Here is a 16,586-nt window from a genome sequence, read left to right as displayed (position 1 = left end):
TTAGGAGCAAACGGTGGAAAAGGGGTTTTCGAGGAGGATCCACAATCACAAAATGAAAATCACTGATGGCACATGTCACCCCACATGACAAATTCTGAAAAAGGTGCCCTAAACTTTATGGCAATGTAATTTGTTTACTCCTTCCAGATTGCAGCGTTAGGGTGTAAGTTACCGAATCAAACCGAAATTTATAACAACCGAATAAAAATTAAAAAAAATCGGTTTTTTTTTTTAAGTAAACCGATCGGTTTGGTTCAGTTTTCGGTTGGCTCAGTAAAAACCGAACCGAATCAAACCGCAAAAGTGGTTTAGTAATACATTGAAATGAAAATTTTAAACTTAACAAATGTGTTTGTTTTATCTTTAGTTGTTGAAATGAGTTGAAATTGTGTTAAATTTGAATGTAATGTAATATTATTTCAGTTTATTGATTGTTTTGAACATCATTTTACTAAAATTAATTTTCTATTAGTTAGAATTTAAAAACCGAAAAACCGACCGAACCAAATCGTTTTTTGTTCGGTTCGGTTGTTGTGCAAACAACAAACCGATTAGTTGATATTATGTAAAAACCGAATAAATCAGTTCGGTTGGTTTTTGGTCTAAAACCAAACCAAACCGAACCGATAACACCCCTAACAGCGGTTGCTATCACAGCTAAAATGTGTTCTTTTCTTTAGCTGAACTTTACAACAATTTAAAACTGCCGCAATCTACTGTAATCTTGAAAAAAAAAAAGCACCATATTAATTGCAATTAATAATGTTATATTATGCAACTCCAATTCCGATTATATATTAAACGCATATGATATTATATTGAATTTAATTTAGAGCAAGGATTTTGTTTCCATTTCTTTCGTTCTATTATTTTGGGTGAATTATTTCATAAAATTATTTTTAATATAGAAATGGAGATGGTATTTTGGTTGAATATTGACATTTGAAATGTATTACAGTATTTAGAAATTATTCAATACGTCTCCACGTGTTGGTCAGAATGTTGCTACGTGTTCAACATACTCTCCACGTGTTGCAATACGCCCTTCACGTGTTGTCTTTTCACCTATAAAATCCACCTACTTGTAATTATAACAAATAATTCTATTTCCAACAAAAATACCAATATTTTTTTCATATAAAAAAACATCAGCCGAATTATTTGGTTATTTTTAATAAAAACTGTATATGGTAATAAATTATAATAATAGAGAAACTCTATGTGACCATCAATATTTTACAATTTTAGTCATCGTTTGATTATCATAAATACGAAATTATTAGTTATGTGTCAAGTGTTAGTCTAAAATTATATATGCAAATTAATACAAATTATATTGATTCATATGTGCAAATTTTGATAAATATAGTTGCAAATTATATATTTTTATGTATAAATACTTGTAAATATGAGTGTAAATTCAAATAATAATGCCAATGAGTTATAACTCAAATGGAATAATTTTCTATACCTATTTAGAGATTACGAGTTCAAATCTCTCTGTCTTTTAAAAAATAATGTGTCAAAATATCAGATTATTTTGACCTGCTTCAATAATAGGCCCAATTTGACATACTTTGTGATAATTGAATATATGATTGTTGCGAATAATTAATGGCACTACATAATTGAAGCTTTTTTCTGCTAGCTTGCTGAAAGAAGAGATAGTACTCAATTAGTTTAAGACAGAGATTTTGGCCTTAAATCATTCTGTCATCCTCCTTAATTTCACTCGAGTTGGCTATAAGACCATCTCCAAGTAGGAAACTCATTTCAGTCCTTATTTATGATTCATCTAAAAAGTGACTCCATATCAGATTTTGCGTCATAACCAATAAATAAGAACTCAAAAAATTTCTCTCTTCTCCATTAGAAGGAACTAACTTTAATCTCTATTGTGGTCCCACCTAATTAATTAATTAAGTAATTAAAATTAATAAATTATTAAATAATTAATATAAATAATTAATTAAATAGATATATAAGTATTTAATATATATATTTAATATATTTTTTATTTTTTTTATTAACTTACCACATGACATGATTTTATTGGTTGTTGCAAGTCCCTGTTTAGAGGGATTCTCAATCTTGATTCCCGTGAAGAGCCCTCTTTTCCTTTTCACTCCAATGGTAATTAAGTCTCCATATGTCAGAAGTTAACATTGGAGTTGCTCTAATTGCAACATGCTTAAACGTATTATTATCTAACTAAAGTTTGAGCCTTGCTAATAAATATTATAATTAAGGGCATCAGTTATGGATAAGTTAAATAATAAACTATTTTATTGGTTCTATTAGCGAAATTTTGATAAATCCATGAATATATTGAAACACTTTGACTTTTTAATTAGAAACAGAAATTAACATCTTAATTAAAGCATATTGGTTAGTCACAAAAAAAAAATAAAAATAAAAGCATATTGGTTGTGAAACTGGTACGTCATTTGAATGGAAAGTCAGTATGAACAATAATAATTACAGCCATTATTAGTAAAAACAAAATAGCTTTTTCTCCTACAAAAGGGGAGAAAAGATAATGAGGTGATGTACTTTGAATTAAAAATAGCAGCTCATATTGATAGGTGGTTCATGGATCGGATTCGATCCGCATATCCGCGGTATTTATCAGAATTTGATCCAAAAATTGCGAATATGGATCTAATCCGCAATGCTTTCGGATCGGATCAGATCAGATCTACACACTAATCGGATCGAATTGCGGATTTTGTGTTGCTAACTGCATATCCGCGTATCCGCAAAAATAAAGAAATAAATAAGTAAATATTCTTTTTATGTTTTATTTCAACTAATAATTATCATATATATTGTCTTACTTTACTAATTCATTTATTTTAGAGGCTTGATTCCTTTATTTCAACCCTAATCAATATGTTCAATATCCTTTTTGTACCCACTCTCCGAAAAACTTTCTCTACAAGAAAGTGAAATAACCTCGTAACCATAAGCACATGGTCAATTTTAACATGATTATATATTTATATTACGTGTATACTAAAATCAGCCATTAACTAAGGCTGTTAAATGGGTTAGTCTGACTTATTTAAGTTTGGTCTGTTAAGTTCGTGGATTAAATAGGTTAACCGTTTAAGCTTGCTTTATTTGCGAATCATAATTTTTCAGCCCGGACTGTTATGGTCAGTTTGATGGGTTAAACGGGCCAGCCCGTTTATTTTTTATTTTATTTTTTAAAAAATATTTTGACAAAAAATATCACTTTTAGGTCAAAAATCTTTAAACAATACTATTTTTTATTTGATGGGTCGGATTTTCAGTTCGGATCAGAAGAAATATCGGCTAAAAGTACTACTTTTTTTTGAAAAATGTAAAAAAAAATAAATGGGCCACCTGTTTAGCCTGTGGGCTAGCTCGTTTAACCAGTCATTTTTTTGGGGTTAATCGGGCTCAGTCCGTTTAGCCTAAAATTTAAACGGGTTTAATTTTATAAACAAAGTCCGCCTATTTAAATGATTAAATGGGTTGACGCGATAAGTTTGGCTAATTTTGACGACCCTACCACCAACGTCAGTTATAAATATAAAATACATATTGAAATATAAATACACATTAAAAATAAATTAAATCACGTATTTATTTCAACATCATTCATGGGAGAATTAGACTACTATATAATATGTATTCTCTCTCTCATTGTAGAGTAGTGGCAAACCAAGAATTGAAGAAAAATATAAAGCATAGAGATGCTTGTCCCATTATTATTTTTAGCTTTCAAAATCAAATTCAATAATAATGCATGGGCCACAAGAGTGATGAAAGTAAAGAGAAAAATGTCAGAGGTGGGGAGAAATTAAACCATAAACCCAAGTTGGAGTGGAGAGGTTATAAAAGAAGATCTAGAAAGGGAAATGTGATCCATACCTCACCATGACCCTTTCCCTTTTATTTTGCCTTTTCCTTTTCTTTCTTTAACATCTATATAAATATTACCCCAATACATATATACTTTGGGAAGAGTTTCAGGTGTACTGAAAATACCGATGTTCCAGTTATTTTAACCGTTGATTTGAATTATAAAAAATATATATAATATATATTAATTAAAATCAACGGTTAAAACAACTGGAATACCGGTGTTTCCTGATACACTTGAAATTTTTCATATACTTTGTACCATTTTTTTTAACTGCTAAAGGTGGCATTATTAGTTTATAGTAAGGTGTATTTAATTAGTAAACAGTTAAACTATCAAAAATAACAATCAAAAGCTCATTCTTATAATATAAATAATTCTAAACAATACAAGCAACAAATAATTCAATGATTTAAAAAGCATGACAAAAAAATATAATATTTTTTTATAACAGCAAAGAACTTTTATATTTAATTAGTAAATAACTTGTGAATTTGAATAAATAGTTAGAAAGTATATGTAAAAAATTTAGAAAAAAAATTGATCTATTCGTCGTCAATATTTTTTTTTTGGATTATTTTTATTAATATAGTAAAATTTCGAGTACGATTTTAGTAGTTTATTGTTTATAAAAAGAATATATAAGATATGTCACGATCAAGATGCATGAGCTTACTGCAAAATAATTGTAAAGTGTTGTGGTGTTGTTTGATTCTGTAGGTGACATTACTATATATATTGTCTTGTTTAATTTGTGCCATGCTTCTTTAGTTTGCATTGTGTACCCTCCTTCGCGTGCCAATCCCATGTCACCTTTTGGGTACATAACTTTAAAATATTTTGGTTAAATTAGAACATTAAAAGATGAACAAAAATGAAAATGAAAATATATTTAATTTGTTATATCACTGACATAATTACAATGACAAAGTGTAGCTATTAATCTATATCTTAGGTGGCAGGAAACTAGGGTGAGCACGGGTCGGTTTGGTTTGGATTTATAATAAAATTAGAATCGAATCGATCAAATATAATTGGTTCAGTTTGGTTCGGATTTGCATTTTTTTGTAAATATATCCGAACCAAACCAAACCAATTAAGAACGGATTGATTCGGTTCGGATAATTGGGTACCCGATGATTTTGAAATTCATAAAAAAAAAACCAAATTTTTATCTTAAAATTTCAACAAGTATAATAAACATGTAATATCAATAGAAATAATCCAAACATGTTAAACACTAAATACATTAAAAAACTAAACTCATTAAAATCCAAACATATTAATAATGAATAATCATTGTCTAATGGAAAAGTTATATATATATTTTTATTTTTCTTTATTTAATTAATATATGATCGGATTCGCGGGTTAGTTCGGATTCCGCACCCCCAAAATCGATATCCGAACCAATCACTAACAATAATCATTGGTTTGGTTCGAGTTAAATCCGATTACCCGTAAATTTCAGAACCAATTTAATTAATTCAATTCAAGTTTGGAGTTTAGACGAGTAATCAAATATCCGCTACCTGTGCTCGCCTCGTAAAGGAAAGGGTGGTGTATGAAGTATGAACAGAAACACATTCAAATTTTAAATTCATGGTTAGTGAACATTGCAAATGAAACCAAATACAGAGATCATAACTTAAGAAAGTAAAAAAAATGTCAGAATTTATTTTATTTAATATTGTTTTCGATTAATTTATTTTGATTATACAAAATACAAACATTTTAAAATGCTTTTATTACTGACTTTAGTCAAACTTAGATGTATATATATAATAATAATTGTGATATTGTTTTTGGTCAAACATATTAGATAATGGGTGAGGTGGCACGCGGTTTTGCAAAATGGAGGTTAGGAGTTTTTAATTGTAAAATAGCAATGGTGCTGCTGCCTCTGCCGCCATGCAAATTGTGCTCCCATTATTCTTCTATGTCTCCGCTGATTTCGCTCCTTTCCAACTCTAACGATATTTACCCAATCTAATAAAACAAATAGAAATGGTATTTATTTATTTATTTTATAAATATGGAAATTAAAAGCGTAGGATTTTTATTTCAGGTGAAGTTGATTTCACATGAAATTAATATTTGAGAATTGTTAAATAAAAATTTAGTCAAATTAATTAAATTATCTAATAATTTTGAGGCATCAACTTTCGTAAAGTGGACTGCACCTGAGTTTTCGCCTTTTATAAAGAGGGGGTTCTCTCTTCTCTACCGCAATTGTCGCACAAGGCGGTGTCAATTAAGTAAACACACAACAAAAAAAAGTCTACATTCTTCTTCTTCTGAGTGAACCAGAACCAGACCCGACCCGACCGGAATTCCTTATGGGATGCGTCAGCTCCAAGCAGGCGGTCTCCGTCACGCCTGCCATCGACCACTCCGGGGCCTTCCGCCCCAATGCCGCCGACTTTTCCGACACCAACAACAAGAACAACGAGAGGACTGACTCGTCTGTTCTGACTCGGAGTGAGTTGGGCGAGTCAGGTAGGACCAGTTCTACTGCCTGCGAATCCCTCAGCTTCAGGCTCGGAAACCTCCACAAGTACGTCGAGGGAGAGCACGTCGCCGCCGGTTGGCCTGCCTGGCTAAGCGCCGTCGCCGGAGAAGCCATCCACGGCTGGATTCCCCTCCGCGCCGACGCATTCGAGAAACTCGAGAAGGTCCACACATGATAACATACAAAACTGGCCTCAATTATGGTTTATTATCCTGAAATTTGAATGTTGAGCTTTTTTTTGGTGAATAGATTGGTCAGGGTACTTATAGCAGCGTGTTCAGGGCGAGGGAGCTTGAGACGGGGAAGATAGTGGCGTTAAAGAAGGTCCGGTTCGACAATTTCGAGCCGGAGAGTGTTCGGTTTATGGCGCGGGAGATAACCATTCTGAGGAGGCTTCATCATCCCAACATCATAAAGCTGCAGGGCTTGATCACTTCCAGGTTATCATGCAGCATATACCTTGTTTTTGAGTACATGGAGCATGACATCACGGGCCTCTTGTCAAGTCCTCAGGTCAAATTTACCGAACCTCAGGTCTGCTTTTTCCTAATTGTGAATTTCTCATTGTAATTTCTTTGTAGCATTAACAGAATCAGCTGCATTCTGCAGCAATTGATGATACTATGATGTGATTTACAATTGTGTAGCTAAGGTTTAGTAGTTACAGTTGTTTGACGGAGGAGGTTATTTTTGGTGTGCAGATTAAGTGCTATATGAAGCAGTTGTTGTCTGGTCTCCAGCATTGCCATTCCAGGGGTGTCATGCACCGGGATATCAAGGGATCCAATCTTCTGGTGAATAATGAAGGGATACTCAAGGTGGCTGATTTTGGATTGGCCAACTTCTCCAGTTCTGCCTACAGGCATCCCCTCACCAGTCGAGTTGTCACTTTGTGGTATCGGCCGCCGGAGCTTTTGCTGGGTTCAACGGATTATGGCCCTTCTGTTGATCTCTGGAGTGTTGGCTGCGTTTTCGCTGAGCTACTTGTTGGGAAACCTATACTTCAGGGGAGAACAGAGGTACCAAGCTCTTTCAAAATATGTGAATTCCCATTTTATAATGATGCATAGTATAGCAGTGTCGCTATGTTGATAGATGTTACTAGAAGATGGCAAACTTAATAGAATGGATTCTTTGTTAAACTTAAAAGCTTACATCAGTTTTACCATTCAGCCATTGTATAAAAAGATATAAAACAAAAACAACAACAACAATATGACAACCCCTCAACCCTCAAGGTAAGAATGCTTGAGTTTGTCCGATAAGATTCCTTTTAACATTTTGGACCTACTTTTACAAGTGCAAAGAAGTATTGCCAGCAAGGGGCTATAAGATTTCATCAGTTCACAAAGTTGTAAATATTCTCTTTTGGCCTAAAGACCATTATTTTTTTATAGAAGTTACTTGATGGTTAGGTACTTTATTTTTTTTTTATTTTTTTACCATAACTTCATGATATCTAGCAGCTTTGGTATTGGACATCTTTGGTATAAAGCTTGTTTGGTTGCATCATTGATCTCATTGATTGATGCTTATAAATAATGTAGGGCAATTAAAGAGAAATATTGGATTGGATCTGATCAAATATAAGTTGGGTCAGATGAATGCTGATCATATTAAGTTTAATAAAATGAGATGAATGCTAAGCATATTAAGTTTAATAAAATGAATCAATTATGATTGACAATTCCCAAGCTATGTTTGAACTGTTCTTCTGAGAATCTTACACATTGTCATCGTTACACATACAGGTTGAACAATTGCACAAAATCTTCAAGCTTTGTGGCTCCCCGCCTGATGAATACTGGAAAAAGACCAGACTTCCTCATGCGACTTTGTTTAAGCCACAACAAGCATATGATAGTTGCCTCCGACAGTCCTTTAAAGATTTGCCTTCTTCCAGTGTAAATCTGCTGCAAACTCTTCTTTCCGTTGAACCATACAAGCGTGGGACTGCCGCATCTGCTCTCTCATCAGAGGTAGCCTGATTTTATTTTTGTTGGAAATTCCTGGTTTATTGATTGTCTGAACTTTTTTGTTTTATCTGCACACGTTATCTTTTTTCCCTGCTGTTAGTCCTAAATATAAAACTATTCATTATGCATCTACTGTGTTTATGACACTAATTTTTGGAAAGATGATTTCAAATTCTTCTACTACTTTCAGTATTTCAAAACAAAACCTCATGCATGTGAGCCATCAAGCTTGCCGACGTACCCGCCTAGCAAGGAAATTGATGCAAAACACAGAGAGGAGTCAAGGTGAGAACTGATCACTGATCTTCATTATAGTTATTGGTAAACAATGGTTTAGTTGATCATATTTCCTCTAATGCTTCTGGATTATCTCTTATATGGTATACGAGAATATCTGCATGTGCATTTCACTTTGATCAAGTCTGCTACAGTGCTTGGATATCAGCAGATACATCGAACAAAGTTCATGCTTTGCGATTTCCATTCCCTTTGAGCATTATTTGTATATGTTTTAATAATGAAATCATATTGTGATGAACTTTCAGGAAAAAGGTCACTGGACGAGCTCGTGGAACTGAAAAAAGAAAGCCATCAAGAAAGTCCCTTGGATTCAATAAACTAACTCCAGCAGAGGTATTTCTTGATTTCTTACGTTATTATGTTTCTTCTTAAATACACATTGATTGCAGGAAAGGTCTGGTAGTTAAATTAATTCTGACTTAGCATTGCTATTATAGGATTTGGCAAGTCAAACTCAAGCTTCCCAAAAGGTCAATGGTAGATCTGTTTCCATCCTTCAAGAACAAAAGGCTAACACAGGTGAGGAGGAACAAAAGCCAGCTAGTGGTAAACTTGAAGATGCTTCCCATATGAAGAATTCATCTCAAGAAGATATTCCCTTTTCTGGGCCATTACAAGTTTCATCATCAAGTGGCTTTGCATGGGCAAAAAGTCGTAAAGATGACACTTCAATTCGATCCCACTGTCGAACTATTTCGAGAGGACATATTTTCAACCTGTCAGAAACTTCTACACTAAAATCAAGGAATAATTTGGATAACAGAAACCAGGAAAGTAAGGAGTCTTCTGGGAGGCGCACCAACTCTAGGGGCAGCGACCTACTTGACTTATCTAAGATTTCAATGCAGAATCCGTGGAATAGGTTTGATCGCCCAGATTCATTTGATGCTTCCGATGAGTACCATTCGCAAGAACTATCTATGGCACTTTATCATAGAGAAGATTCAGCATCGAAGAGAAGTAATCTGGTAAGTTGCACTTTATCTATGTTATAAAACATGTTTCAATTTTATGGTAGTTTCCCTCACTGTGCTTTGCCTTGCTTGTATCAAACTCTTGAATGATGCGCCATTTTTATTTTATCCTTGCATAGACATTATTCTAATTTGATTTCATCCTTACAGAGTTTTCAGGATCAAGGAGAGAAGGTTGAATATTCCGGACCCCTTCTATCTCAGATGCACACAGTTGATGAGCTCTTAGAAAAACATGAGCGTCATATCCGACGCACAGTTCGAAGATCATGGTTTCAAAGAGGTATATAACTGCCTTTTTACCTTTGAAAGAAGCTACTGGTATAATTACTGCCATTTTTGTGCTTAGACTAGAAATGACAAAAAGAATATAAGCAAACTATACTATTCCAAAGCTAATAATTTGACTTGACATAAATGAAACCACTCTTAAGAAGAACTGAAGTGTGGCATTTCTTGATAATCTGTGATCCCTCGATTGCAGCTAAGAAGCATGGGAAGTAAATGCAAAGTTAGATATAAAGAAGGCAATCTCCAATCCTCCAACTGCACTGCTAAAAGCAGCAAATGAACAACAAAATCGTTCTAACTCGGAGTATTTAGCTCCATGATTTGTTACCAGGAAGCTGGGAGACTCTAACAAATTGAGGAACATGGCATTTTCAAATCAACTTAAAACATCCGATTTTTGGTCATTTTATTCATTTAGTTTAGGTTATAGATGAAAATTTTCTGTATGATTTAAGTTCTTCTCCCTTCTTATAATTAGCCATTGTTAATTGTTATCTAATTTCAAGTCTTGTCTGGCATTTGTATATATTTCAGTTGCCGTGACTGGCTTGAGGTTCTGATGTAGCCATTTTTGGCTCCAAAATGAATCAGATATAGTAATTTCATTATCTGGGAACTCCTAGTGAGCAAGGATACATAATTCTACTAATATCCTAATATATATTGGAAACTGCTGTTTTCTCATGTTTTTAGGATTGCCATTTTAGATGATTTAAATGAAAAAGTTGAAGATAACCAAAATTTCACGCGAAAGATTATAACTTGTAAGATCTTAACTAGCTTGAGCTTAAATTTGACCTACATGCAGGATAAACCGCAACTCGATTGTCGATCTATTTCAGTTATTTCAGTTGATGACACGAGACAATATTGAAATAGGAATATTTTATAAATAACATATACCATTTAATCACTACATACTACAAAGTGTTCGGTAGGTTTGTTACCGAACGGTTTAGAGCTGCTTGTTGGGTGTGAAGGTGGGTCCCAGCCTAGACCTGGATCCTGAGAAGCGTGAGCAGCTGACTTTCCGAGCACTCCTGGAGTTGAAGGGGGTGCCACCTGCAAGGACATTCCGACGCTCAAGTCAGTGGGTGTGGAAGTGGCGGAGAAGTGGGTCCCTCATGGGCAGACCCACCTTCCGCGAAATTTCCCCTGCCAGCTGTTGTCAGGTGAGTTAGCTCCCAGGAGGAAAGGCATTCGGATCGATGCCCAGGCGCGTGGTGCCCCACTGAGCAGTCGCCCGGATCCGGCAAAGGAGCGTGCCGATCGGGTCGGCCACGCGGCCAGATGGGCTGTGCCACAACACAAAGTATATAGACGTATGCTTTTATAATAATGTGTTTCAGCTTTTGTATTTGGCTTTGGTCCCCCTGTTTTTTTTTTCCTTTTTCATGCCTATTGTTAGCCAATATTTTTTAATAGTAAATACTATAATATAAATGAAAAAAATATACATTAAGGACCTTAGGGTTGAGAAGTCGAATATGTCTATTTTAATTTGTTATTGAACTTGGATTATGTATTCTTCCCCAACACTTCACACTGTAATTGTAATTTGTGACTTTTACCAACTTCTATCATATTCTTTATTTGTAATTATAGAGGGATATAATTTGGTGATAAACCCATGATTAGATTATAGATACTCTCTATAGTTTCACCATGAAAGAAAGAAAGAATTATAGGCAATAATAAATATCAAGGTAGACGTTTGAGAAAGTCCAACATTTTAGTTACAGGGCCACACGTTTTGTGTTGACTAAGTGATATGTCATCAATAAAACGCTACATGCACAAAGTAGAATTCGAACTCTCAACTAGATCAATATTATTTTTATATAAAATTAATAGTTAAAAATTATTAGATAATTTATTATATTTGACTAAATTATTATTTAATAATTTTTAACTATTATTTTTAAATAAAAATAACTTAATGTAAGTAGTGTTTCCAAAGCATATCTCCCTCGTTACTATTAGCCTGAACTTTATGACTTTCATCACAACCCCTGTCTCCACAACATTACACACGTTCGCTCGGAACATATGCGTTTCCTCCATTATCGTCTATATTTTTTTAATTAAACAAAAATCCTGATATATTTTTCAGTGCATGAATTAAATAATATAATATAGTATAGTATGGCCGCTTAATTTGTTCTGTAATTTATAACTATTAATTTTACATAAAATAATTGCACGTAAATTTCTATTATATTAGATGACTTTTTAGTGAAATAAAAGTATAGTTAGAAATATGAGGTGTTATTTCTATTCAATTTATGGTAAGGGAAGCTATATTAGGAAGAAATTATTAATTACCACGATAGCTAGTAATGTTGACGAGGGTTAGAACGAGTATATAATGTCATGTGCAAGGGAATAATTATATAAGATAATTAAATAAGATAATTATATAAGATAATTAAATATTTGATTGTATGGCACGTGGAAGGGAATCTGAGGTAGGAAGGAGCAGGTGAGGTGGTATCTGGTTTGCGCACCAGAAAACGGTTTCAGTTTGCATTGTGTTCCATGAATTCCTCTTTCACGTTTCCATGCATTTTTTGCATGTTATCGTCCTCAGCTCGTCCTCTTCGTCGTCGTCGTCGTCGTTGAAAATCATACATTAGGTCACACTTCCTTCTTCTTCTTCTCACTCATATCATCATTATTCCCCTTTCTCACTACAACACTATCTTTCTTCAATTTCCTCCTCTATTATTCTAATTATTATTTATCATCTCTCACCATTTCCATTACCCTTTCATAACCCCCTTTTTTACTTACAAATGTATATATTTATATCTCTCTAGAATTTGTTGGCAATAATTAATATAATCACCTTCTTTTTGTACGGGATGATTAATTTGCATAATCGATATTGAGAAATTGGACAAGATTGGGCGATTCATTTGGAAAACGAGTCGTATAGAATGCCAGAGTATTGATTTTGGATTCAGGGATTGGAATTTTGATCGGTTTGGATCCCAGAGGGGAAGAAACAGCGCCATCCCATGGCGCTGTTCAAAAAGTTCTTCTACCGGAAGCCGCCGGATCGACTCCTTGAGATCTCCGAGAGGGTCTTTGGTACGCATGCATTCCCCTTCTTACATTTTTCCAATTTCTTATTTGGATGCATTTCCTTCTGATACGTTACGTTTGTTCTTGGTTAATTTTGGAACAATGCATATGTATGTAGATTTATATACGTAAATGGTAATGTGGTAGTTATAGTTATTACAATGCAGAGTCTAATGTTCCATTGAGTTGAGAGCTATTGTTATAATGTGCTTCTAAGAATGGAATGGATTGAATTTTGTTGCATTCATTCCCTCTTCTGTTTGGGGAAGCTGGATATGGGGTTCTTCAGAGTGTGATAGATAGCATCTGGAATCGGATACTAATTAAGGGTTTAACTACTACTTTACAGAACATATGATGATACATCAATTATTCATTGAATGATTCTTGCAGTCTGATAGTAGAGTTTGGAATGACAGTTTGCATGGTGGCTTTGTAGTTATAGATTTTGATAAAAGTCTTAAGGCTGTAATTTGCTGGCTCTCGAGCATGATATTATTGGTTGTGGTTAAGCAATCCAACCCAATGAGAATTTATATGCTGGAATAGGGGATAGTCATATATATCTTGAATAAATAGAATGGTTAGTCTATTTGTTACTGCATCTTGATATGAAATCTGTATTGTTCCTGTAACCACCATGTGCCAGCTTTATAACATTTATTTATGTGGTGTTTTATACTTCCATCTCTTTCTTCATTGAAGGTTTTTTTTTTTTTTCTTTCTTTTGCTGTAGTTTTGGAAGGCATTCTTTAAAGTGGAATATAGGTTAAAGACTTCAATGGAAATAAAATATTGAATGTGGATATTTGTTTCTTCTGGTCACCAACTACTTTATTGCCATAATATGTTACCACTGAACCTTCTCTCTCTTTTTTTCTTTGTTTCTTCCCCATGGTTGTGGTAATTCTGGAAGATATGCTTTAAAGTTAAGACCATTACACATCAGCATGTTATCGAACTCAATTTATTTTTTCTTTGTGAGACTATTGTTCCTAGACAACTATATTTATTTATGCTCTAAGATAACTGCTTCAATTAAATTTTAGTAAACTAAAGAAGGTATTTGCCAGCTTGAATTAGTTTATCTGATATGCACTTAAGGTCTTTGGATTTTTAAGATTCTGGTTATAATGAAAATAGAACTCTTGTATTACATAGTGCAGCATGTTACTTATATTTGTTATGTATTTTTTTCAGTATTTGACTGTTGCTTCTCGGCGAATGTGTTGGAAGAAGAAGCATACAGAGATTATATAGGGGAAATAGTAGCACAGCTAAAAAATCAATACTTTACAGATGCTTCAATCATGGTATTCAATTTCAGAGACCGGGAAACGCGGAGCCAGATGTCATCAAGTGAAAGCTGGTTGTCTGTGGAGGGGCAGCATAACGTGGTGTTATTGCATTGCGAAAGGGGGGGTTGGCTTGTCTTGGCGTTCATGCTAGCAGGCTTTCTTTTGTACAGGGGGCAGTATACAGGGGAGTTGAAGACTCTTGAAATGATGTACAAGCAAGCATCTAGAGAAGTCTTACGACTCTTTTCTCCTTTGAATCCCCAACCTTCTCAGTTGAGATATCTCCAGTATGTTTCCAGAAGACATTTGGGTTCTGAGTGGCCTCCACAAGAAACGCCCTTGCTTTTGGACTATTTGATCCTCAGAAACCTTCCATTGTTTGATGGTGGAGAAGGTTGCAGGCCTATTGTTCGTGTCTATGGTCCAGACCCTACAAGACCTGCCAATAGTAGCTCTAACATTCTTTTCGAAACTCCAGGTTCCCTCATTCAACACTACCCGCAGGTGATGTAAAATTATGTTATTCTTCAATTGATGAGAATTCATTCGATATCATGTCTTCTAAGAAATTTTAACCACAGGCAGAATGTACGCTCGTGAAAATTGATATCCATTGTCGTGTTCAAGGGGATGTTGTTCTTGAATGCATACATTTGAGTGAAGATTTAGTTGGCGAGGAAATGATTTTTAGAATAATGTTTCATACTGCATTTGTTCGCTCAAACACATTGATCTTGAGTCGTGACGATATTGATATTGTGTGGGATTCAAAGGAGCAGTTCCCCAAGGACTTTAAAGCAGAGGTAATTTTACCTTTTATTTATTGTAAGTTTGTTACTACTTTTATGTTATGTCATCGTCATTAAAACCACACTCGTATTTGCATCAGGTGCTTTTCTTGGACGCTTATGCTCTTGTACATAATCTATCCCCAATCAACGTAAGTCGAGATGTAAATGACAGTGAAAGTGATTCACCTGATGAGTTTTATGAAGTGGAAGAGATCTTTACGAATGCAATTGATGCACTTGAAGGTAGAGGAGAGTTTGGTTCTCCTATGGTCCGTGATGATAGAAGTCATATAGACATTTGGAAAGATTCTTCAGATCCTCAAGCCTCTACTTCAGATGATGGGAGTCACCAACAGGAGGTTAGAAGGGTAGAATTCGATCCTCAAGCCTCTACTTCAGATGATGGAAATCACCAACAGGAAGTTGAAAGGATAGCCTCTATTTCAGATGATGGGAATCACCAACAGGAGGTTGGAAGGGTAGAATCTGATCCTCAAGCCTCTATTTCAGATGATGGGAATCACCAACAGGAGATTGGAAGGGTAGAATCTGATCCTCAAGCCTCTACTTCAGATGATGGGAGTCACCAACAAGAGGTTAAAAAGGTAGAATTCGATTCTCAAGCCTCTACTTCAGATGATGGGAATCACCAACAGGAGGTTGGAAGGGTAGAATCTGATGTTAACATAGTTAAAGACATTGTTATTGATGATGTCAAATACAAGTTTCAAGAGATGACAGATTCGGATCCTCATGAGGTTAAAGACATTGTTGTCGATGAAGTGGAGATTAAGTCGAATTCAATTGCAGATAAAATGAATTTGCAAGATGAGGTGACAATTATGCACAAAAATTTTGATGAAAAAGAGGAAAAGCATGATCTTTCTATGTCACATTCTGATCATAAACTACATTCATCTACTGAAAAGAAGCATCATTCTCCCAAGTTAAAGATTAAACATCATGAACAACATAGTCACGAACAACATGGTGATGAGGCAAAGCATAACCACGAACAACATGGTGTTGAGGCAAAGCATCACCACGAACAACAGGGTGTTGAGGGAAGACGTCATCATCAGGAACATCATGAACGTCACCCTGAACATCATGGTCACGAGGGAAAGCATGCAAAGGCAAGTGTAGCAGCTAAGTGGATTCCAAGTAACAAGGGTTCTTACCAGGATTCAATGCATGTATATTATCCAGCGTCAAGCCCCCATTACGTACCAACGAGTCCTCGAGGAAGGTCTCATAGTATTTCCCATCTTTCTGAGTTGAAAAGTCCTAAAGGGAGGAGCACTTCAAAATCTTTAGAACATATAGAACTTGATACTACCTCTCCATCGTCATCCTCACCTTCAGTTAAAGACCCACCTCTTGAGTCAACCACTCAAGAACCACACCTTACTTCAAATCCAATACTTCTGCCAGTACCTCCTCCACCTCCACCCCCACCTCCATC

The 16,586-nt window shown here is 34.8% G+C and overlaps 2 protein-coding genes across 2 annotated transcripts in view; both read left to right on the top strand.

The window, feature by feature from the left end:
* Positions 6,096 to 11,296, top strand: LOC107622695 (probable serine/threonine-protein kinase At1g54610). Its single transcript, XM_016324675.2, has 9 exons — positions 6,096 to 6,567; positions 6,654 to 6,938; positions 7,106 to 7,423; positions 8,156 to 8,383; positions 8,571 to 8,665; positions 8,926 to 9,013; positions 9,118 to 9,648; positions 9,805 to 9,937; positions 10,139 to 11,296. The coding sequence occupies exons 1-9, from the start codon at positions 6,232 to 6,234 to the stop codon at positions 10,156 to 10,158; spliced, it is 2,034 nt and encodes a 677-aa protein (XP_016180161.1). The 5' UTR covers positions 6,096 to 6,231; the 3' UTR covers positions 10,159 to 11,296.
* The window catches only part of LOC107619883 (formin-like protein 20), an 11,132-nt gene continuing 5,293 nt past the window's right edge, over positions 10,748 to 16,586 (top strand). The window contains exons 1-6 of the mRNA XM_021113663.1: positions 10,748 to 10,795; positions 10,926 to 11,117; positions 13,426 to 13,489; positions 14,233 to 14,834; positions 14,912 to 15,177; positions 15,276 to 16,554. Of these exons, the coding sequence (XP_020969322.1) occupies positions 10,748 to 10,795; positions 10,926 to 11,117; positions 13,426 to 13,489; positions 14,233 to 14,834; positions 14,912 to 15,177; positions 15,276 to 16,554 (2,451 nt within the window). The remainder of the gene's footprint in view (positions 10,796 to 10,925; positions 11,118 to 13,425; positions 13,490 to 14,232; positions 14,835 to 14,911; positions 15,178 to 15,275; positions 16,555 to 16,586) is intronic.

This window comes from Arachis ipaensis, chromosome B10 (genome assembly GCF_000816755.2).
Source record: "Arachis ipaensis cultivar K30076 chromosome B10, Araip1.1, whole genome shotgun sequence".
NCBI lineage: Eukaryota > Viridiplantae > Streptophyta > Magnoliopsida > Fabales > Fabaceae > Arachis > Arachis ipaensis.
Note: the sequence above shows the minus strand (reverse complement) of the source record. Positions and strands in the feature narration are given on the sequence as shown.